Source organism: Mus pahari, chromosome 11 (assembly GCF_900095145.1).
Source record: "Mus pahari chromosome 11, PAHARI_EIJ_v1.1, whole genome shotgun sequence".
Lineage (NCBI taxonomy): Eukaryota > Metazoa > Chordata > Mammalia > Rodentia > Muridae > Mus > Mus pahari.
In genome coordinates this window covers 45,173,674-45,198,624 of record NC_034600.1, presented here as the reverse complement: position 1 = coordinate 45,198,624, position 24,951 = coordinate 45,173,674, and the positions used below count along the sequence as shown (strand labels likewise).

General features: G+C 41.4%; 1 protein-coding gene across 1 annotated transcript in view; it reads left to right on the top strand.

Moving 5' to 3' along the window:
* Itga1 (integrin subunit alpha 1) overlaps positions 1-24,951 on the top strand; it is a 145,572-nt gene that overhangs the window by 81,467 nt on the left and 39,154 nt on the right. The window contains exons 7-13 of the mRNA XM_021208345.2: positions 4,694-4,842; positions 8,351-8,501; positions 13,568-13,733; positions 15,825-15,898; positions 16,476-16,620; positions 20,964-21,106; positions 24,047-24,190. Coding sequence (XP_021064004.1) covers positions 4,694-4,842; positions 8,351-8,501; positions 13,568-13,733; positions 15,825-15,898; positions 16,476-16,620; positions 20,964-21,106; positions 24,047-24,190 — 972 coding nt within the window. The remainder of the gene's footprint in view (positions 1-4,693; positions 4,843-8,350; positions 8,502-13,567; positions 13,734-15,824; positions 15,899-16,475; positions 16,621-20,963; positions 21,107-24,046; positions 24,191-24,951) is intronic.

The window sequence follows — 24,951 nt, the reverse complement described above, 5'->3', positions numbered from 1 at the left end:
TTAAATTGGGTCTCACCGGAACTCAACTCAATATTACATGTGTGTATTATTACTTGAGTCTTGTGATAAAAGTTAACAAATGTCCCTTTCCCAGCGAAGACCCACAGAGGGCTTTGTCCTGTCTAGTTTCTAAGGAAGTACGCATCTAGCATTGGCCATCAGTCAACACTGAAGGTCACCTCCCACACAGGATCTGAGTTTTTCCTAGTTTCGTTTTTCATTTCCCACACTCTGTGAATCCCTCTTGTTCTGCTTGCCCTCATTTCTCTGCTATCTCAGTTTTCCACATGCTTCTGCCCACGGTTAAGTCATCTGTTAGGAATGTATGGGGGACAACTGTGAGCAAAGCGAAGAGCAGGAAGGGATCAAGGACCTGGAGAAGCTATGACATCATCTGTGCGCTATACCCTGCCGGCCCCTGGGAACTTCAGTACGCTTGTAGAGATAAGAGATGCACACAGCACCATTGAGAAGAATGAAGTGTAGACAAGTTCACCTCTTGAGTTCTCACAAGGGGGAAGGTCAGTGGTCACATGACAGACTATGTTGATAGCTAGGTGAAACATGATTTGCAAGGAAAGTAGAGTTGAGTCTTATGGAGTGAATAAAGAAACAAAGAAGAGAGAGAGAGAGAGAGAGAGAGAGAGAGAATCACTTTAAGGATGACTGAAGATGGAATTCATAAAGAAAGACAGACCACTGATGTATGGGAGAGAAAAATTTTATTTTATTTTCACATTATTTATTTATTTATTTTTATGTTTTGTTTTTTTGAGACAGGGCTTCTCTTTGTAGCCCTGACTGTCCTGAAACTCCCTCTGCAGACAAGGCTGGACTGGAACCTATAGACTGAGAGGAAACTGATATTGATCCACCTGCCTCTGCTTCCTGAGTGCCAGGATTAAAGGCGTGCGCCACACATGGTCTTTTTTTTTTTTTTTTTAAAAAAAAGGAACCTGGCATTTCAATAAGTAACATTACATTTTATCTTGGTGGAAAATACTATGTTCAACCATTTTTCAGCATGGAGAGCCATTGGAAATTTTGAATGGGGAACTGAAATGGTGGCTGCCGTGTTTCAGTTATTGTCCCATTCTTCTCTGGAAGGACCTGAGGGTGGACATTCTGAGGACAACCACTGCTATGGCTGAGGTTCAAGACCCTGATGTCTGGCCTGGGCTTAGGTAGGAATGGAAAAGCAGAGCCAAGGCCTGAGGCCCAGTTCCCAAGAGCAGATGACGGGAGGGGGATTCCCAGGGTACTGATTATTAGGGAAGTACTTCCAGTAGAAAACGAGGAAGGATCTGGGGGAACAAAGCAGAGTAGTGAGGTCCAGGCCTCGGCCTCATCTGAAAGGGCTGTGGAGCTTAAGTTTAGGCACTGGTCTGCTGTCCTCTGCTCTTAGATGCCACCCAAAGGAGGGTGATGGGTTGGGAGAGAGAAAAGTTCCTGGAGGTTCCTGTTCTTTAATTTTGTTTTATTTTTTATTTTTTAACCATCTTATACAGTCCAGTCTTTAGGCCCCTCCCGGTCTGCCCTCTGACTGTTACACATCCCATACCCACCCCCAAGTCTCCAAGATGATGTACCTATCCACACACCCTCCCCACCAACCTCCCCACTCCCTGGAGCCTCAAATCTCTCAAGGGATAGGTGCATCTTCACTCACTGAGTCAAGACCCGGCAGTCCTCTGCTGTGTATATGTCAGGGGCCTCATAGCAGCTGGTGTATGCTGCCTGGTTGGTGGCTCAGTGTCTGGGAGATCTCTGGAGGGGGCGGGGGGGGGGGAGGTTAGTTGACATTGCTGGTCCTCCTATAGGGTTGCCTTCCACCTCAGCTTCTTCCAGTTTTTCCTAATTGAACCACCGGGTTCACCAGCTTCAGTCCATTGGTTGGCTGTAAATATCTGCACCTGACTCTTTCAGCTGTGTGTTGGGCCTTTCTGAGGACAGCCCTGCTAGGCTACTGTTTGTAAGCACACCATAATATTAGTAATATCGGCAGGCCTTCATGACCTTCCCTTGAGCTGGATCCCAATTTTAGGCCTGTCACTATACCTCTTTTCCCTCAGGTTCTTCTCCATTTTTGTCCCTGCGGTTCTTTCCGACAGGAACAATCCTGGGTCAGAGTTCTTGACTGTGGGTTGGTAACCCCCTCCCTCCACTTGGCACCCTATATTTCTACTGGAGTGGACTCTAAAAGTTCCCTCTCCCCACTGTAGGGCATTTCATTTAAAGTCCCTTCATTTGAATCCTGAGAGTCTTTCATCTCCCAGGTCTCTGGAACATTCTTGAGGGTCTACCCCACCTCCCCCACCTCTTACCTCCCGAGGTTGCCCATTTCCTTTCTTTCTGCTGACCCTCAGGGCTTCAGTCTTGTCCTCCCCTCCCCCAACCCAATGCCTGATCATGTTCCCCTCTTCCCCTTCCTGTTGCCTTTCACACCCAGGTTCCTCCCTCTGCCTGCCACCCCCAATGATTGCTGTCTTCTCCCTCCCACGTGGGATTGAAGTATCCTCACTTGGTCCCTTTGGCTTATTAACCTTCTTGAGTTCTGTGGATTATATCCTGGGTATTCTGTACTTTTTTGGTTAAAAAATTATTAGTGAGTAAATACCATGCATGCCCTTTTGGGTCTGAGTTACCTCATTCAGGATATTCTTTTAGTTCAACTCATTTGCCTGCAAAACTCACAATGTCCTCATTTTTAATAACCGAGTAGTACTCCATTGTGTAAATGAACCCTTTCCTGTGACTTCTTTTCTAAGCACAGTTGCAATAAATATTTTCCCCTGGGAGAGTTAATAGCTCTTGACAAACAATCTGATTGAAATCAATAGATGAGAACAAATTGCATCTATTAGAAGCAGGTTGTATGGCTGTTGGGTGGGGCTCGAATGTGAGGCCCCGTTTGAGAGTCATAAGACATAACTTTAGAGGGAGACCAATATACAAGCCTGGTGACATTTGTGTAGATACCTTTGACGCTGCAGAATCACACACAGAGAAAATCGTGGACTTTTGCAAGTAAACAATTACAGTCATTGTAGTATGGAATCTAACCTTAAAATACTAGGTTACTGAAGAAATAGGCAGTTGGGAGGTCTTGCTGTGGACAAGTCAATGATAACTTGGACGGAATAGACAGATGAGCAGATGTTGATGGCCAGAGGGGAAAACCCCTGGGGTTGAGACTGAGGAGCTATTGCTCTTGCAGATGTTAGAATCCCATATAGGCCCTTGAGGAAAGGTGTCACTCTCAATCACGAGCTGGAGGGGAAGATTCTCAAGGCTCAGGAGGTCAAAGGCAAGAGAGAGGAGAATATGCCGCACTGAACAATGGGAGCGGGAGTGGGAGTCTTCACACTTTAGACTCCTGATTAATTAACCAAAAATGTGACAATCAAAGTGAGGTGAGATGTCTTAAATTCACAAATGACGTTATGGAAGTGCTTGCGAGACATGGTGCTTAGGATTAGGTATGATGAATAACTTACTCACAAAGCATTTTATTTCGGTTCATATCACATATTTATAAAGGCAAGAAGTGAAAAAAGGTTCATGGGTCCCTCTTCCTGAGGTCAATATCCCTCAGGATTGCTAATCTAAATCTCTACTGTTATTAGAGAAACTAATGTTAAATCTAAAAAATAAATATAATAAAACTTCTCATATTTAAATATGTCAAGGAAATTACCTGAATCTGAGCCATGGTTTTGTTCTCATTCCTTTTTAATCTTTCGTGTAACTAGTTGGCTACATCCTATCCTTTATTCTCACAAGGGATAAAATCCCAGTGTAATAACCCATGATCTTTGGATATATAGCAGAGGAATTGGGGGGAATGTTCATGCATGGAGAAAGAAGGTTATCCTAGACTAGAATAAGCAGAGTTCATGTTCATTAAGATTATAATACAGGCCTCATCTCACAGTTACATAGATTCTTCAGTTCCTTGTTTTAACCTCACAACTGGCTGGACAACTATAAGGGAGAATTAATATTTTTTTTTTCAAAACATTGTCAGCCTCTTCACACTACTGGAGCTCAGCATCTCCTTGAAATGGCTAGAAGCTAGCAGCACATGGTAACAAGAATAGGGGGATTCGTGGAGGGGCATGGTTTTGACAATTCTGAGACTAGACCCGTTTCTACCTCTTTCCTGGAACATGAGGTTGATATTGTTTTGTTCTTTCATTTTGTTTCCTTCCCTGCTGAGATTGAACCCAAGGCCCCATGCACGCGTGAAACACATCCTTTACCATTGACCTATACCCNCCCCCCCCCCAGCTATTAAATTAGTTTTTAAGACTCTGTTTCCTCACTTATTAAATGTGCTAATTTGTTACTATACTACGAATTGGTCCTAGAAGAAAACAAAACAAAAGAATGTTAAAATATAGGGGAGTATGCTCTGTGAGCCTACTGGAATCATTGTGTAAAAAAATTATTATTTTTTGATTAGATAGATAATCAATAACAGCAGTTTTATTGGTTTTGTTTGGACTGTTCATATTTGCAGAGTGGCCACGGTTATTGCTATCAAGGTAGAAGGCTTTACATAGGGATCAGTTCTGACACTGAGCCTGAAAAGCTAAAAGCTATTATTCTACTGGCCTACATGTTTAAACTCAAGAGAAATGAGCAGGGGATCTCGCTAGACGCACAGCTCAACAGTGGCTTGCTGTTGCAGGTTGGAATTGTACAGTATGGAGCAAACGTGACGCATGAGTTCAACCTCAATAAATATTCATCCACAGAAGAGGTCCTGGTGGCAGCAAACAAAATAGTCCGAAGGGGTGGTCTCCAAACGATGACAGCCCTTGGAATAGACACAGCCAGGTATGCATTAAAAAAAATCCTATTGGTTAGACTTTACAGGTGGAGCTTCTGACGTTCCTAGAAGATAGACTCTCACAGCAAACCCCCTGAGCCTTTGGTTCTTGCAACCTTTCTGTCTCCTCTTCTGCAATGGTCCTGAACCTTAGGCACAGGAGCTGTTTTGTAGCTGTTTCCATTGGTCAACCCTGAAAACATACATGCAAGTAACATTATGCAAACTGTGCAGGGTTGTTTTGTGTGTGTGTGTGTATGTGTGTGTGTGTGTGTGTGTGTGTGTGTGTGTGTATGCTAGTGTTGGAAATAAGGTAATAACAAAGTCAAGAAAAAATGAAGCAGCTTTTAATACCATTCTGCAGAAAGGGATGCTGGCATACAGAGAAGGCAAACATGGCCAGCATGCTGATTTGGAACAGGTCATTCATTTTTAAAATCTTCCACAAATGCCCCCAATTCCTATCCTCTTCCCCTATAGATCGGGCCTGCACCCCTCTCAAACTGCACATTTTATTGGCCCGAGGCACAAATCCCTGTACATTAAACAACCTGGGGGTTGTGACTATCCCCACTGCACGCCCACCCCACTTTTCTGATCCTGAGCTCAGTCATTTAGTTATAACATCAGACTGCTTATTAACTACTAACTCTGAGATTTGTGAGACAAGCAGATGCCAGATGCCAATGGGGGGTGGGATGGGGACAGGCCTAGCACCTCCTGTAACTCCGATGATCATTAACAAATAGATCCTCACCTCTGTCTTGTGTGTGTGTGTGTGTGTGTGTGTGTGTGTGTGTGTGTGTGTGTGTGTGCATTTGAGGTGACTATGCTATGGCCCTGGTGCCCATATAAGATTTTATTTTGCTTTGTTTTATTTTTCGTGACATGGTGTCTCTACGTAGCCCTGGCTGTCCTTGAACTCACCCTCTATGTTCTCCAGTCTCATTTAGTTCTTATCTCTGGCTCTTCCTTCTGCCACTATTATCAAATCCAGGAAATGTTTCAGCAAGCCCTAAGTCACAAGAAGCTTCATAAGGGATTTGAGTCATAGAACAAATTCTTCTGTTAAGTAGCTTCAACCTGTGGACTCTCAGCTGATTTTGAAAAGCTAATTTATCATGTTTACAGTCCACCTGCCTGTGAATCAACTCCATTTGGAAGCTAACAACATTCATTAATGCTAGGAATGCACATGGTTCAAATTTTATAGGAAAACTTTCTCTCTGTCTCTCTCTGTCTCTGTCTCTGTCTCTGTCTCTCTCTCACACACACACACACACACACACAGCACAAACCGCTGGAGTAATTGTGCATTTCTCTGTTTATAGGATTGCAGATTTGCATGCACAGTGAGTGCCTGTGTGTAGGTATTCTGAACATGCTCTCAATAACTGACTGAATGTGAACAGACATTCGGAGTGAGTCAGAGCGTGCTTTGAAAGCACTGAGCCTATAAAGAGTTGTGCGTTTTCCAAAGGCAGCTGCCTAAGAATGAATATTTATCTCTGTAACTAATGGAAGAATCACCATAGCTGCTTCCACTCCTGTGTAAATGCCACTTGAAATACCATGGCCTTATATGGGGTTTGCGCCCGTTTCTCACAGGGCCTCCCGACTTTGGGGTTGTGTGAAGATTCTGTAATGATGCCACACTGTTTGTCTCTCTCCCACATTCATTTTTCACAAGTAAGCTCAGTTTTGATTGTGTTTTATTCCCTCTAGGAGGGGCCCACTACAGAAAAATATTTTGAATGTTTTGGAATCCGTTATCTCCATTTTCAGTGAATTCAGTCACCGCAGGTCGTTACAGCTTTGAATGTTCCCTTCCTTTTTCATTCCTGTAACTAGGCTTGCATTATTTAATTACTTATAAAATCTGGATTCTCCTGTCCCAAAGTAAGTGACCCTCCCAAGACTCTTAAAATGTTGAAGGCCTATGGAGAGGAGGATGCTTCATTCCAAGAAAGGACATTGGGTACTGGAGTTTTAGACAGGATAACTGCAGGGACATACTTGGGATGGAAAGGGTAGACACTGCAGTTCTGTGGCCGGCTGCTCTTCTATTCTAGAAAGTCAGCTCTGATTTCAGGGCAACCAGACTTTCTCTAAATAAGGCGTGCTAATTGTCTCCTTCAGCTGAGATTCATTAAGCCCAGCTATGACTTGGGTCTTTCCGAGAGAGAGAGTGAGTCTGGGTGATCTGCTAAGGAAGTAGAATTGTCGAAATCTCATACAATATTCCAGCCCAAACCTCATTTAAAAATTAGCCATTGCTGGGCAGCGCTGGTGCATGCATGTAATCCCAGCACTCTGGAGGCAGAGGCAGGTGGATCTCTAGGAGTTCCAGGACAGCTGGTCTACAGAGCAAGTTCTAGGACAGAAAAAAACCATCTTGAAAAAACAAAAACAAACATCCCCCCCCCACCACCAGAAAAACAAACTTAGCCTTTGATATATATGTCTCTACCCTTGTTTAAACATTTAAAGAAATCAGAAATAATTTATTGTATATCACTTTACATCCCAATCACATCCCCCTCACCTCTCAGCACTCCGGGAGCCCCTCCCTACATGCCCCTTTCCCTTTCTCCCTTGGGTAATAACTCACCCTGTCATATCAAGTTACTACAGGACCGGGCACATCCTGTCCCACTGAGGCCAGACAAGGCAGCCCAGCTAGGGAAATGGGATCTACAGACAACAGAGGTAACGATAGCTCCTGCTCCACTTGTTGGAGGACCCACAGGAAGACCAAGCTGCACATCTGCTACATATGTGTAGGAGGGGGGATTACAAGCAGCCCATGTATGCTCTTGGGTTGGTGGTTCACTCCCTGGGATCCCCAAGGATTCAGGTGAGTTGACTCTATTCTTCCTATGAAATGCTTATCCCCTAGAGGTCCCTCAGTCCTTCCCCCAACTCTTCCACAAGATTCCTAGTAGCTCAGCTTGCTAATACAAGGACAAATAGAGATTTAATGTAGGAAAGTGTGTGTGTGTGTGTGTGTGTGTGTGTGTGTAGCGGGGCAGGGGGGTCATTTAATAAAAACTTACTTAGAGAAATCCTATAAGTTGGGGGATTTATGCTAGACCAACTTGACCTGGTTCTTGCTGAAGGTAAGTGAAGTAGGAAAAGTTCTTCTTTCTCCGGTCTCAGTCCAAGCTTCACTTCTGATACTGGACACCAGTATTCTCCACCCGGACACCAGTCATAACATTCCTTAAGAGTTTCCAAAGAAGGAAATGCTAGAGTCATTTTTAAAGTATGGGCATACATGATAAGTGTTAAAATGGTGAGTTGCCATCATGTGCAAACCCTGTGGAACTATTGCAGACAAGATCACAGTGCCTCTCACCTCTGACAGCGAAGCCCATGGTCATCTCGAAGGGATGCAGCAGGCTGTGCAGAAGGGCTATATTCTTGGGTTTTTGTTGTTGTTGTTGTTGTTGTTCTCATTTTACCTAACTTTGGGCTGAGTTTGATCAGCCTCCCTTTGGTCTGTGTTCCCTTCAGGAAAGAGGCATTCACTGAAGCTCGGGGGGCCAGAAGGGGAGTGAAAAAAGTCATGGTTATTGTGACCGATGGAGAATCACATGACAACTATCGCCTGAAACAGGTCATCCAAGACTGTGAGGATGAAAACATTCAGCGATTTTCCATAGCCGTAAGTACCTTGTTCGCCAGGGTTTGGAAACTCCCGAGATCCCAAGCCAAGCCATAAGCATTACCTCTCAGTAACTGTCGCTGAGATTTGAGAAGCCAGGTTCAGAGGATGTCTTTTATAATCATCCACTAACAAGCCAATCGAGGTATTTCTGTAGCCCTTCTATCTGTCTGCTTATACTGTCCCAGGTCTTCACATTTCCCAGGTGTAAGGGTGTAGGAAGGGACAGAGGACACTGTGACAGGACCACACACACCTTTGTACAGCTTCTCTGCTGCATATTGTCTCTGGGACAGGTGAGCAAGTTCTTAATACCCCAGGCTTCAGTATCTGCCTCTGTCAGAGGACTGCGTTTTTTTCTGTCAGTCTGTCTGTCCCTCTCACCACATAGACACTAGTGGCCACAAAACACATTATCTCTGCCTCTCATCCTTTAGAGGCATTCACAACCATGAGCTCTTAAGAGCCTTGTGTTAAAGAGATAAAGGGGATCTGATTCTCCTCTTTGTTCAGAAACCTTCAGAGAATCCCCCATAGATCACACCTGTCCCTTCCTTTCAGTTGACAATTCGTAGCCCTGCACGCGCCTTCAGTCTAGGGGCAGGTTTCTCTTATCTCTGAAGTCAACTGTTCTTTCATTCACTAAAATTGATTTAATTAATTGATATATATATATATATATATATATATATATATATATATATATATGCAAGGAGGAAAGATTTGAAACCCCAAGAGCTCAACCTGTAATCATCAAACAGTAATTATATATTATCTGCATTAATTTTCAACATGCAATTAATAAATTTATCTTTTTCTTTTAAAAGCATGAATGATGTTAAGAAGTGGGAGGGGGCATTCATACAGAGAAAAAAGTTCCAGGACCCAATTCCCAGCTTTCTAGGGGCAAGGCATTCCATTTTATAAACAAGATAATCCATTGTATAAAAGTTCATTTGCCAATTATTATCAAATTCTTTATTACCTCTTCTGCTGCTACAGTGTAATTATTTTTGAATTCATGGTTGAGAATAATTTCAAATGCCCTTGCCTTTATTCAGGAAAATGTCCAAATAATGAGTCTATGGCTGGCCTCTTTCTTCAGTATATAAAGCCAGAGGTTGCTCACTGATTCCAGACGTCTGAATACCACAGATGATCTCATTTTTCTGCGCCCCCCCCCCCAGAGGAACTAGTTGGCATTCCAAGTACCATGGATGCAGGTCATAAACAGTGTTAGCCATCATCAAAATGAACAGTGTTGGTGCTGAGGATGTAGTTCAGCGTAAGTTGCCTGCCTCCCTCGTGGGAGCACTTGATACTTACGCACAAGCACACACAGCCAACGTTAGGGACGCTTCCCCAGAACGATGATGTCAGTGCACAAGTTTTTAAGTGAATCCGGCATTTTGCATCATGTCTGGTGACATGGTCAGTTTTTCCTTGCCTTAAATTGCTTTGCTTGTTTGGATTCTTATTTAATAGTCATACATTGCCTCTCATCTAATCAAAAGGAGATTTCAAAATCCCACTCATCTTCATGGAGAACCATATATTGATGTGTTTCCTGTTTAACCACTGAGTTATTATCAAACTGCTTTTGAGAGCTGTATAAACAAAAAAAGAAAAGAAAATTTCATTTAATGATAATGTTTTGTTCTTCTTCCTAATTTGTGTCTCTTCTCCCTAGTATATCATGTTTATATTAAAAAGATATTATTTGAGACCAAACTAGAGAACAAGACACGTGGGTTACTTTGTCTTTTTTGTGCAACAATACAGAAAGTTTTTGGGAATCTCGGAGTCTGCTGCATGTATCCACACAAATATAAACTCCACCTCATGTGGTGTATGCACTCTTCTTCCGTCTCAGTTGTCCGGATTAATCCTTCTGCTCTGTCTGTCTCCCAGTATTTGATCCTGAACAACACAGAAATATATTTTGACAGGAAATGGCTCCCTCAAAGAATTAAATATTGGTGTTATAAATTCCCTATTTAAAAGATTCAAATGTGTCCTGTGACATTCTCATATTGAGAAAGGTCATGAGTTGGCTCTGAGACGTCCATTTCTGTCGTGGAGAGTATTAGACTGGTCCACGGGGCATCACTAGATTTGCAGAGACGACTCTCAGGTGATAATGACTGAGAGGTGTAAGTTACTTACTGCACTCAAATGTAGATGAGGCATCGGTAAGGATCTTAGCATTCCATTTATGTTTTCAAATGAAAGACAAGATGCTGCCCATGAATGTACTGCATTCTTTTACTTTGACATCTCTGCCTCAAGGAGATGTCAGCTGTGAACACTTCTTTCAGGTAAATATTAGCGGAGTTAAAATGCTTAGGGTCCACAGAATTGAGGTATGAAGCAGTAAAAATATATTAGCTGTGTTATTTAAGTTTTTTATTTGTTTTCATAGAAAACATTTTTTTTTTACAAGCTACCAGACCCTTGGGTGAAAGATTCCAAAAGTTTTCTGCTGTTGTTCTTATCTGTGATATAAGATGGTTCAAGGTCATATGGGGGTCACAGTAACTCCTGCATCTGAGTATATTCTCCATCATTGTACTTGCCTGTTTTATTTTCATTCTTTAAATATACCATGTGGGTACTTTTCCTACTTAGATAAATCCACTTGCCTCCCTCCTGTTACACCTACCAAAAAATGTCTGATACAATTCACTCCACAATTAACAACTTCAACCACGTGCGCCCTAACACTCACCTATTGAATTTGTCTTACGTATATTTTGTATTTCATCAATTGTAGATGAAAGGGAGCTGATATATTGACCCAATAGTTAGCCTAGAACATCCTAAGTAAGAAGCAAACAGGAATAATGAAGGTTTGTTATCCTAGAATGTTAAAATGATCTATAGAACACGTAAGCCGGTAGAGAGCTCAGAGGAACCCACACAGTTCCAGACACAAGTACCATGCAAGATACCTCATTACCAGCTCCAGGTTTCTTAGGCATATGATTTCCCAATGCCCTGGGCAGTCCTTCCTAGATACCCATGTGTCATTCATTGCATACACATCAAACCTGTGAAAGAGCTAGTATGGACCAGGTCTCTTAAAAGTCAAGAGGAGGGAGTTGGCTTGAAGTCTTCTGGTGTTGAAATGTGACATTTTCTGTGCTGGTCACTGATGTTCCCCAGGGAAAGGGGCAAGCACATCACACCAAGCCTTCATGTATCTGTTGACTGGAGCAGATTCAACTCCTCATTCTCACATTAACACTCAGTGTGCATCAGAGTGATGCCACCATTGCTTTCAGCCACTGTTCATAGTGGGAAGCAAGTAAGTCTGTCGTGGGTCATAGGTCATAAGAAGAACTATGTAAATAGTAACTTGGATTTCCCCCCATTTTTGTAAGTATATATCTATATATCTTATCAAAATATCACTCTGTAATCTACCATCTCAAACCTCACTTTAAAACCACATGTATATGCCTGAATAGCCATCAGCCCAAATTGCACACTCTTAATCCCTTGGTCTTCTCAAAATTTTTTGTGGCATCGGTGTCCATATATCTGAAAAATGAAATTCAATAATGGTTTCGTGTTTTTAACTTTGTAGAATATAAAGGCTGCTATATCATATATAGCCATTAGAACTTCTAATATATTTACGTTGATGTTGTATGGGCATATAGTTCAGTTCTTTTTAGAAGTCAGGCTAACATTTGAAGGCAGCAAAAAGCATGTCAATGCGAAGGGTGACTTCAAAGTGCACATCATAAACATACCTGTTAACATCCGTTTCTCTCACTTCCAGAAAGTTCCCCGCACTTTCTTTTCTTCTAATACGAATCTCCTATTGCAACCACTTCCATAACTTACTTACATTACTGATTCTGGATCCCATGGAAACGGTCACACATTGTGGATTCTTTTGTATTTTGCTTGTCATGCAAGGTTACTCATGCTACTTTTTTATGCTGGTGCTCCTTATATTTATTATGCTGTCCATAGGAATCAACTATCACCTATGCACCCTGATTTACAGGCCTTTAAGCTGTTCTCAGTTTGTGACAGTATAATAAAGGAAGCATGAATATTTAAAAGTGAGAACTAAAAATCTTCAAGTGTCACTTGTAATGAAATGAAGACTAAACATGTTTTATTACAAGAGGAATATTTTCATTATGAAAGAGAAAAGTCTTTAAACATATGCAAGCAATAGAACTGCAGTGACTTGATGTACCAGGGTGGATTGGTGCCCAGAGGGGGCCTCCTCCTTCTCAAAGGAAAAGGGGAAGGGAGAGAAGGAGGGGCTATATGATTGAGCACTGGGAGTGGAGGGGCAGCGATCAGGATGTAAAGTAAGTAAATAAATAAATAAATGGAAAAATATATATGCAGGCAAATCAAGAATGGAAATATACCATCTTGTAAGCAGAAATAAAAAAATAATTGTGGTACTAATTTGTTTGATTCTCTTTCCTGATACTGTCACTGCTATGTAATTTTAAAATATAAAATTAGGTCATATCTTTGTATTGGGGATTTTTAGTTTAAAATTGACATAGTATTGTACACATGGGCATTTTCACACAGGCAAAATGGCACATACCTTAAAGATAAAACACGATTAGTGTGACTTCATGAAAGTTTAAAACTTCTCACAGAAAATGAAATGCACACAGAGGACTTCATGCCAGAGAGCACACAGAACTTTCAGGAGTCTTTAAGAAAAATGCACATGTACACATGTGTACAGGCACACGTGTATAACATATACATGTACACAGACAACTGCCAGCAACTCCAGCTTCAGGTGGACTTCTTCTCTCTGGCCTCCAAGGGAATCTGCACTTAAGAACACACACCCACCAGACACAAACATATCTAATGAAAAATAAGATAAATACTTGCAGGAGTCAATATTATGAAAACCGTGTCCTCAGAAAGCTTCCATAAACATTCCCGTAAGTACATAACAATTCCCTGCCCTAAGATAGCATGCATGCTCCTGTTTACTGAAAATATGCTTGAGATACATATTTAACCTACAGAAGCTAAAATACGCTCTCGCCATTTTTGCTGGACCGTAGATCCTTGGCCACTATAACAGGGGGAACTTAAGCACCGAAAAATTTGTGGAGGAGATAAAATCGATCGCAAGTGAGCCCACGGAAAAGCACTTCTTCAATGTCTCGGATGAGTTGGCCCTGGTCACTATTGTGAAAGCTCTGGGAGAAAGGATATTTGCTTTGGAAGGTATGATCGTCTCTCCTAAGCCTGTGAATCCTTTGTAAGATTCAAACTTAATGTAATGGGTTTGGGATATTATTCTCAGCACATAACTAACTCATTTTTTTTTTTTTTTTTTTTTACTGTGTGCAACAGCCATCAGGGAATAATTCTCTTTTGTATGAATGGAACTACTTTACAGAAACCCGTGTCGGCTAGAAGCTGACTTGGTTAGGCTGTGACAGTGCCCAGGAGGGCTGGGGAGCAGAGCAGAGCAGCCAGCATAGGCGTGTGCAAGAACCCAACGGCCCCAGCGCGCCTCCTTCCCTGTCTGTGACACAGATTTAGAATGTGAAGCCACTAGCTCCACTTTTATTTTCCCCACTGTGTCTTTGTCCCTTGGGGCTGCTTCAAGAGTGTTCTGATGCAATGGCTTCTTTGTTCATTTCCTCCTGTAATTTGCCCTTTGTGCATTTCTAAAGATCTTCTCGGAGTTTTGCCTCAAGTCCTTTGGCTGCAATACTCCATCTGCTACGGTTCTCTAACCATGCCACGCCTCTGAAGAGGTTTTTTTTTTTTTTTTCTTTTGATTTTTTTCTGTGGTAACTGGCTGAAGAGGCTACTGAGTGATGCTAGTCCCTTAGGTGGGAGTGTCAGTAACAAATGACTAATCCTCTCTGACTGGTAACATCTTTTTCACATTTTTGAAGGCTGGAGCCTCAGAAGTCACACCCCCAGATCCCCACTTGGAGAAACCATGTAAAGTTCTTTTGCCCTTCTAGGGTATCTTTGTTCCACTGACTGTCGACAAGAGGGCACTATCAAAGTGTCGCTTCTGTAGCTGGTAAAAGCTCTCTTTCAAATTACCCAGCAGAGCCTGTTAATAACAAATGAAAGGGAATATGGGGGTGAGACTTGACTTTTAAAAGGGTAGATTATGTTGAGTGAGTATCCGAGTTCTAGTATCCTGAGGGGGTGGGGGTGGGCATGGCGTGCTGATATATAACTACACTTTAATTTAAGGTAAAATGCATCTTAGTCATTTAAAGGGATATTTGTATGAGAGACTGAAATGATACATTCAGATTCCTGATTGGTTGCCACATTTAATCTCGCCCCATAAAAACTCAATTACAGATGCATTCTTTATACTCCCGTGTCAGTAAATAAATAGTAAGCCTATTTAATTTCACAAATCTAATGATTCTCATGCTTCAATTGACAGGCTGGCTTGGCCAAAACTTATGTTATTTTTTTTAAACTTATTTTTAAGACCAAGTAGAACTAGTTACTCCCTGGAAGCAAGTAGATCAACATTCCCTCAGTTCCCCCAGGAAGCTGTGGCTTCTGGTCTGTAAATATTTTGAGAGGACTGCAGCTCCAATCAATGTTCTTCCTTGTCTGTATTTCAGCCATGAGCTTCAAAACTGGGGGTGGAGGGGGGGTGTTAAAAATATGACGTTCCTTTAAAAAAATATAGATTCAGATGGGACTCAAACTGGAGCTTTGAGAGAAAGTCACCTACCGAGTTGAATGAGCCCCACATCCAGCATTAGAACCGACGTGCTGGAATCCTTAAGGCTATCACACCATGGTACCTTGAAAGGATGCAGGGCCCCAAGTGTTTGTAGGTGGGACTATTGAGTTGAGAATCTCTTTCAATATATGAGTGAAGGGTTCTTCAGTCTATAAGGTATCAAATTTAGCTCTGATGGGGTTCCCAGGCCAAGTAGACAAGACAGTTCATTTCTACTGTAGTAATTCTGTTTTCCAACCGACCATGGGATCAGAGGTAGCGACAGCTGAGAACTGATCGTTCAGGCTGACTTGCTAAAATTATACGCTATTTTAAACTTATTTTAAAGACCAAGTAAACTCCCTGCAAGCAAGTAGACCAACATTCCCTAAGCAAGGACAGGAGGCCCATGTGTCAGAATGAGAGAAAAGAGCCCCTTCACTCACTGGTCTTATACTCAGTTTTGCTTGAGAAGTGCATGATTGAGAATTCCCTAATGTGTCCCATAGTTTTGCTTGGCAAGTCTCTGGGTCCCAGCAGGTCAATGGCAGCCTAAAAGACCTGGCTTGTCACTTACTGTGGTATCTTTACTATATGTATAGCTACAGCTGACCAGTCAGCAGCTTCGTTTGAAATGGAGATGTCTCAGACCGGCTTCAGTGCTCATTATTCACAGGTATGTTGACCATGTGCTAGAAAGAAATGCCTTTTCTACACGTTTTCCTCCCCCAAGCAATGCCCAGGCTTCAAGTGCATAAGATAGCCTTGAAGTTTATGGTGGGAGGGTGGGGCAGCTCTGCAGGCTGTCTCATCCAAATGGGAAAATGGCATCCCACCACAAGCTGCTTATTAGGGGCGTTCTCCACACACGCCTACATCTTACCAACTGATAGATGTGAACAAGACACTCTGACCTCTGATGAATGTACCAGTGTATCTAATGAAATGAAACACTTAAGATATTTGTTTAAAACATAGAAGGTTAAGGTTGTGTTATGCTAAAAGTCCTTAAAGGGGCATGCCATATGTGGACATTTCAGTGTGGCAGTTATATAGTGTGCTTTGGCTTCCCTTTTCAATCAAATGGGGATTGTAATATTGGGTTCTTATAAATTTATTGTAAGGACTAAATGAATTAATTTATATAAAGCACTTTGGACTATATTCATATACATATGAACTATGATCGTATTCCTGGTGCTACATAAGTGTTTGCCCATACCATTTTATTACCCTCTGTACTCACGCATTAGGACTGGGTCATGCTTGGAGCTGTGGGAGCCTATGACTGGAATGGAACTGTGGTCATGCAGAAGGCTAACCAGATTGTCATCCCTCATAACACCACCTTTCAAACTGAGCCCACCAAGATGAACGAGCCTCTTGCTTCTTACTTAGGTAAGGCATGGGTGCAATCTTGATGCTTACGCTAGTCTTCATTTCACTGTACCAAAATACCTGATTCTGGGATAAAGGGTAAAGCAGCCACAAATACTGAGTGCCTACGTTGTGTCAAATACATTAAACAAATTCAAAATAGCAAAATGGGTGAGGCAGAACAATGGACATTGTTTTATATGAGAAACAATGAAGAAATAAACAATCTCTCTTGGAAGGCTATGGGCTAAGACAGAAATGACAGAAGTGGGGGGAGTTCACTCAGTTTTGAAAGCTCCTCATAACCTAAGACTCTGTGAGATCACTATATGTAAAGTACCTTGGGATCAAGAACCAGCTTTACTTAAACCTTCTTTCTGTCCTAGATAGAACAATTATAGAATATTTACTTTCATATGTAATAAATGTCATTGTATAATTTCTATGAAAGGTAGGTGATCATGTATTTAAAGAGCCACAGAAAGGATGACACTATGTTCAGAATTCACCTTGGGGGGGGGAGGGGGCGGGAACTGTCCATGCCCTAATCCCTGGACCTATTTATGTGTTACCTTATAAGGCAAAAAGGACTTTTGGAACTACATGAAGGATCTTGAGACAGATTATGCTTGGATATATTGCTATAGTCCAATGTAATCAAGTGATGTAATCAGGAAAATCTTCCCTAGATGGGTTTAGAGGGAGATAGAACTGCATAGAGATGGTCAGAGAGATACGGTGCTGCTGCCAATGAAGAAGGAGGAGGTGCGAACATAGATCTTCCCCATCACAAAGGACAAAGAAGTGCGATCTCTCCACAATCTCCAGACAGAAGCATAGCCCAGCCTACTTCTCACTGTGGTCTAGGGTGAGCTAAGGAGGCCTTCTAGCTTACAGAATTGCAAACCGAGGCATTTGGAATGGATATTATAGATACTATAAGCCATCAAATTTATAATAAGTTCTTATAGCATCACTAGAAAACCGATACAGGTAATAAATATTATTTCTATTGCTGACATTGATCCTATTGCTACGAGGTATTTAGACAATTAAAGACCGATTGAAGAATACACATGTGCTTGACACGGTCACTACTCTCTCCATATTCCCTTATTCAAATTATTATTTTAACAAGGCAGTATTTTTCGTGTTCTGGGTTAGGAGTCTATGATCAAATTCTTTAAACAAACCAAGTCCCAAATCTGTTACTCCTTAAAGTTTGAATTGATTGCTGATTAAAGCATACTTAAATAATTTAAAATTTAAAGACTGCACTTTACATGAGAAAATATTAACATAGCCTTACTTCTTTATATGACCCCTCTTACCATTTACAATTCAATGAAACTGGAAAAAAATTACTGGTTGACAATGTATATACACAAATATATGTAAATAGATGTGCATATTTATGGCTCCTCTATGCTCAGGAAAGGAAGAAATTTGCATATGCTCTCTATAGTATACTGATGTATTTTCTGTTCATTTCCTTGTCTCCGTCAAGAGTTAAAATGTAAGCTAGTTGCCAACAGACATCTAGTAGATGTAAGTTGTCTTTCATGGGCTTCCCCTAACCCACCCTCCAATATTATTTTCAAATATGTCATTGTGGTGATTATAAAATTACGAAGAGATTGAGCAGTTCTGAAATCTGGGTGGAAGGCAGCAAGTGAGTCCATGTTAAGTCTTCTGAGGGAACAAAGTGAGAGAGCAGCACTATGAAAATGCCTGTGCAAATCAATGAGAAGGAGGAAGTGTGAAATGAAGCAGGGGCACCTCAGGATAGAGTCACCCACCCACTTCCTTCTCACCCATAGCCTGCCAATATAGTGCTTAGCTAGCGGGTTTGGTGGTGAGAGTCCAGGGGAGTCTACACTCCCCGTCTCCTCATCCATGCTTTGCTGTGTTCTAATCATGCCTGACAAACTGAAAGAAACAAGAAGTGAGGCAGTGCCACACAACGAAGCTAAGTCACACATTTCTTACTCCATAGTCAAAGCGCAGGCTTCTTCCAAGATGTTCAGAGACTAGACAATACTCGTCCTTTATAAAGATGGAGGTCTGAAAACAGTTGGAAACATTCATAAAAGGATAACATGCCTCACAGATTTTCTTATATAAACGTGTTATCTGTTACCTATAAGCAAAATACTGCTTAAGTTAACGGTATGATCTCTTCCAGTTAGTTCTCTGTGATGTCCTGCACTACTATGGCTTCTACTGCAGTAACAAGCTGCTCCTAGCAATTAGAGCATTGCTTCCTTCTGCAGTGTCCAAGCCTGCGCGTTGTGGGCATTACCTGCTGATTTATCTCCATTTGCTTCAGATGCAAAATACAGAATTTTTCCCTTAAAAAATAATAATAAGGGCTGGAGAGATGGCTCAGAGGTTAAGAGTATTGACTGCTCTTCCAGAGGACCTGGGTTCAATTCCTGGCACCCACATGTTGGCTCGCCACCATCTGTAATGGGATCTGATGCCCCCCTCTGGTATGTCTGAGGAGAGCATCAATGTACTTACATACATAAAATAAATAAATAAATATTTACAAAAATAATGATAATATTCTGACTTAAATCAAGATACAAGCTCTTTCCTTAACATGTAGAACTGACGTTGGGAGATGGTTGGCTGTGCATTTGAGCTAGAACTTCCCACAAAATCGTGAATATCAAGATACTCAAAACATTTAATAACATCGGAGAAACTTCTCAAGCCCTCGAGGCTGGGAGGATCTGAAAACCCTCCATAAATCTGAACGGTGACTTCTATCTAGAATAGATCCTTCTGTCTCAGCAGTGATGTACTTGTGGGTGTGCCCAAGGCCTTGGAAACTGGGTAGATTCCCAACAAGGATGCAGAAATATAGCTGCACATGTGTAAAAATATATAAGGTAATGCCAGACTTGGGAGTTGTCTACACATTCCCTGGTTAGTGAGATAGATCAACAGAGGCACAAATGCATGCTCATCCACTGAAGGCCTGAAAGCACAGGGCTCATGATCAGACCCACCCATGCATGAGCTCCTGTCACAACCACGTGATTCTGACTGACAGAGAACATAGTGTGCTCTTAACCTTAAGTGGAGGTGGTGTGGAAGAAAAAGGAAAATAGAAAAAACAAAAAACAAAAAACAAAAAAAAACTCACCGCTCATGTGAAAAGCCAACGTAAAATATATGTAAATGAAAGTAAAGTAGGCAAAAAACAAACAAACAAACAAAAAAAAAAAAACAAGATTTCACAGAGCCTAAAACAAGGGATGATAGAGGTGAGAAAAAAAAAATCTCAACTTGAATTAAAAAAAAAAAAAAAGACAAAATCTCAGCAAACCACTGCTGTTAGATAACTTAATAACCATCAAAACATACAGAGATATAAATCATAGTTCTCACATACAATGCTTGCGAAGGTTTAATGGGACCAAATCTCTCTCAAACAGCTGTTCATAGAATAACCTTAGTATGAATATTCTGGCAGCAACTTACCTGACTATGTAACAAGGAGGACAAAATTGATCCAGTAATCTTTTGCCTGATGTTCATTGTCAAAACTATTCAAAGGAAGGAGAAAAACAGTCTTCAAAATGGCTTTAATCATCTCAAACAGTGTGCCAAAAACTGTGGAAAAACAAACAAGACAATAACGGACCCCACCTAAGTTCCATTGTTCCATCAATAAATAACCAGGAAGTTATGAGACACTCAGACCAACAACCTCCAACCATATAAAACTGCAGCTTAAAGTCTTGGGTAGCAGCACAGGAGGGGATTAAGTTTTCTGTCACCCAGACATAACTATTAGTGTTAGCCAGGCATGGTGGAGCACATCTTTTACCCCAGCACTAAGGAGGCAGACGCAGGTGGGCCTCTGTGAGTTTGAGGCCAGCCTCGCCTGCAGAGCGAGTTGCAGGACAGCCGAGCTACCCACAGAGAAACCCAGTCTTGAAAACAAAAACAAACAAACAAACAAACAAACAAAAACCTATTAGTGTTGATAGTACAGACACTTGTATTTAAATAAAATAGAATTAGTCTGCTGCACAATGGTGACTGGAGGGCTGTCTGGTGGCCCTGAGTGTACATGACTGTACGTAAGTCCATGTAGGTTTCTTCTTTCCCACTTTCCTGTCATCTCTGTTCTACCATTTGCATCTCTAAGCAATGAACAGTTGTGGTTGGGGGAATTAGCATTTCAGAATTGTTCAGTCACAGTGGAAACAGGGTGCACAGTAAAGGCGTTTCACCAACACAATAAAAATAAATACAAAAATGATTAGCCCAACCACTTAAAGTAATTCTCATCTATTACATAGGCCATTATGATTCCAGGTCCATATCTTAGATGTCTCTTTGGTTAGGTTACACAGTGAACTCCGCCACCATCTTTGGAGATGTGCTCTATATCGCTGGGCAGCCTCGGTACAATCACACGGGCCAGGTCGTCATCTACAAGATGGAGGACGGGAACGTCAATATTCTGCAGGCACTCAGTGGAGAGCAGGTAAACGTGGCATACGTCATTCTGTCATCTCTGCGTACTCTGGGTAACTTTCGACTAAAGTCTTTTTTTAAACCCAAATATTCAAAATCCGTTGTGAAGAAGGCTTTCTATTTGGCCCTTTGGAGGAGTGTGAAGCAGCAGCATCTTTGATGTTAGAAACATTTCTTCTGGCAGGAGGCAGAGGTAGGTAAATACAGCTAACGGGAGCTTCATGCAGTTATGTTCAGTATGTATAAGAAATATTAAGATCTAAAACGTCAAGAAGCGTAAACGTGCCAATCGTGTTGGTAGTGCATTCAGAAGATAGGAAGGATTGGTTCAGGAAGGTCATATGAGATGAACATTGCTGACTTGAAAAGGAGAAGAAAGATGTAGACAAGAACTTCTTTAGTCTTTGAAAGACTAAACTGGGTCAAATTTTAAATACCCGTCTCAAAACACCAAATCATGCTTCAAGGAATGAGAAATTGTATGCAACATGTAAAATTGGAAAATTCTTTAAAATAACCTTAAATATTTAAAATTAGTTAGGAAACTATGCACACAATAGGCAAATGTCAATACATATAGTGTTTTAGACTGAAAAATATGTCTAACTATGCTATTCAGTGGTTAGTTTTGAATAGTAATTTGAGTGATTTTTGTCTATTTTTTTCATAGTTTCATGGGTTTTCCAAGCATGCCACAGTGAGAATTCATTAACTTCATCCCACCATTTACAAGGATGTGGTAGGCAGGATTTGCTCAGGTTTTGGTAGGCAGCACTGAGAGAGATCTTCCTCCTCTGTGGGAATCCTGGCTGCAGCCATCCTACCCTTAGCCTAGGTATTGGGAGAGTCAGACTGAGGAGGTCTACAGGCAGCCCTGGTGCTACAGGCCTGGGTCCCAGAGGACCAATGTCCTTTATGTAGTGCAGCCATAACTCAGGGTCTTTACAAAGAGCCACCACAGTCTGATAGGCCCCACTAAGTACACGGAGTTCTTTTCCAACTCCACCGAGCCTGAGTGTCACATTCTAATTGAAGTTATTTTCACTCACATCAGCATCTCTCAGCATCATAGACTCTTCTCAGAAGACTCCAGGGGAATCTCAGAGTGGTCAGAGGTAGCCTCTCATATTCAGGCTAAAGCACTTATTAATTTAGCCATATGTGCTAACTTATATTTACTAAACTCATTATATCTCATAAACTCATCAACAATAAAATAGACCACTGTTATAGCTCAAAGGCGACATACAAAGAACCTAAAATGGTTCATTGATATTATGAAATTGAAAGAGAAGAGGTAAAAGAGATGGAAGCCAATGAGTGAAGAGAAGCAGAACAGGAAAAATGATATCCTGTTGTTGACAACTCAAGTCTGTTAGCATTCTGAAGATGTCTGCGAGTATAGGGGAATGTGAAATAAACATTCTTATGCAAGTAAAAGAGCATGTCAGATCGTTTTTTAAAAGCAATAACTTCTGCTTTGAGACTATGAGATTCTGAAGAGGAAAACAAAAAGACAAAAAATAAAAATAAAAAATAAAAAAAGGTTGCTCCAGGTTTAGAAGTTCAATCATTCATGAAGTTGTGGTGATTTAAGAACGTCATTATTCTTCGACATGTTCCCTGTGACAACACAAATTCTAATGACAGAAGCTGCTGGGGCTGAGGTTGAAGCAGAGGGAAACTGGCCCCAGGCATCTCCTGAGCTCACCCTCAGCTCCAGAAGAACACTAACACTGGGGATGGATGTCCAGTGGAGTGAGGACATGCAGAGTCATTTATTATTGTTATTATTATTATCGTTATTAATTAGTTTAGATTTTTTGAAAAATTGTAAGCCTTTCAAATATCTGTGAAATGGTATCTTAGAGAATCACTGAAAACATTAAAAAAAAAAATCCCTCCTCACATTCATGTCCAGCTGGAGCCTGGAGCCCAGAGACAATCCATAAGTGTGCAGTAGCAAAGTCGTGAAAGCATTGCAGAAGCATCTTCATCAAGCCAGGGAGAACCCAAAGAAAGCACACGTCTGCCCTTTGGGACAGGACATTGGTTAGGGGGTGAGAGGAGAGAAAGGAGCTCTCAGGGATAGAAAACTAGTGCTGTCTATGGTGAGCATGGTAGCTTACACCTATAATCCTCGTGGTCTGAGGTTGAGACAGGAGATTTGCCACAAGTCCAAGAACAGCCTGGGCTACAGAGAATGACCTCGTCTCAACCCCTCACATTACACCAAAACAAGTTATATGTGGCACAGATGCAGAATTATAAGCGCAGAGACAAAAGTACACCTCCACAGGAATATCTGCAAGAGAAACATGAAGAATGTGAAGTATTCGATGCAGGCCAATATGTGAAAAGAGCTTTAAGCATTTAGATAGTGTAATGCCAGTTCTTTGCTAAAAGAGGTCTTTTTCTTAAAAATGCCGTTCAAGAGGAGAGCCCATGAAATCTTTTCCTATTTTTCTATCCCTTGTAGCTATTGGACCACAAGTTAGCCATTGCAGAGTAAGCACTCTTTAGAGACCAAGATGCAGCATACTCTGCACTATTGCAGGAGGACTTAGCTACTTCCACGCATTTATTGCACCTTCCTACATTATCATATTTACACATTGATGAAACCAGAGTACCTCTGACAACCTCTCTTCGTTTTCATTGTAGTACTGGTCTGATATGTGGAAAAGCAAAGACATTAGCAATAGACATAAAGGTAGTCATGTCTCTAACTCCTAGACTAAAATCTTTCGCCCCTTGTCTTTCTCAGAGTCAGGACCACTTACACCTTCAGCCTAGAGAAGACTTGGTTTGCACAATTTTATTTTTATTTCTTTGCCTTTGACACCAGCTCTCACAATCTCTTCTAGACCGGGATGATCACTAGACCCGCAGACTTCCACTGCGGGGTGAGCTGCCGAGATCTCATCCGGCTTGTTGTTTTGTGTTCTAGATCGGATCCTACTTTGGTAGCGTCTTAACCACAATTGACGTTGACAAAGATTCTTACACTGATCTGCTTCTCGTCGGGGCTCCCATGTATATGGGGACAGAGAAAGAGGAACAGGGCAAGGTGTACGTGTACGCTGTGAATCAGGTAATGACATCTGAGGTCGGTGAATTGGGAAAATGCCTTCCTTCCCCCAGTTCCACTAATGCAGCTCGAATACATTGCGGGTAGAAAAAAAAGTTTTGCTAGGTCCATTGGATTTCACAGTTTCAAAAGAAACATTTAGAATCCAAGTTAACTACTTTCAGACCTTAATTCTGTTCTGCTTGAACATATGAAATATGTTTTTATCTTTCTGTTGTTACCATAGAGTTTTGTTTTGTTCTTTTTTTATTTTACCAAAATATGAAAAATAAGTAACGCAAATGGAAATAACGCTCATGTGGTAAATATCCTACTCATAACTTATTCACGAGCTCCAGCCTGCATAGGTTGAAGGGCATCCACAGTTACCATAGCAATAGCCAGCCCCAACTTAATAGCAGTGATACCAAGTCCTTCCTGGGAGACACAGTGGGTTTCAAAACTCTAGCCAGGTGGAGAGAGATATGTATTTCAGTCCTAATTTTAGACATCATTTGCTGGGTGAAGCCATTTTTACCTTACTAATTAAAAGGATATTTGCAATTTACACACAGGTCAGCGGCCAGGTTCGTGTTGTGTTTCTATTTGCTTGTTTGCAGTTCTGGTTTAATTTTTTCTTGTATACTAATTATTTTAAACCATAGACTGCATACCTTTCATCCTATCTTTTCCTTGGCTTTCTCCTATGTGATTGTTTGGGGCAAGATACTGTGTTGTTTCTCTCTCTCTCTCTCTCTCTCTCTCTCTCTCTCTCTCTCTCTCTC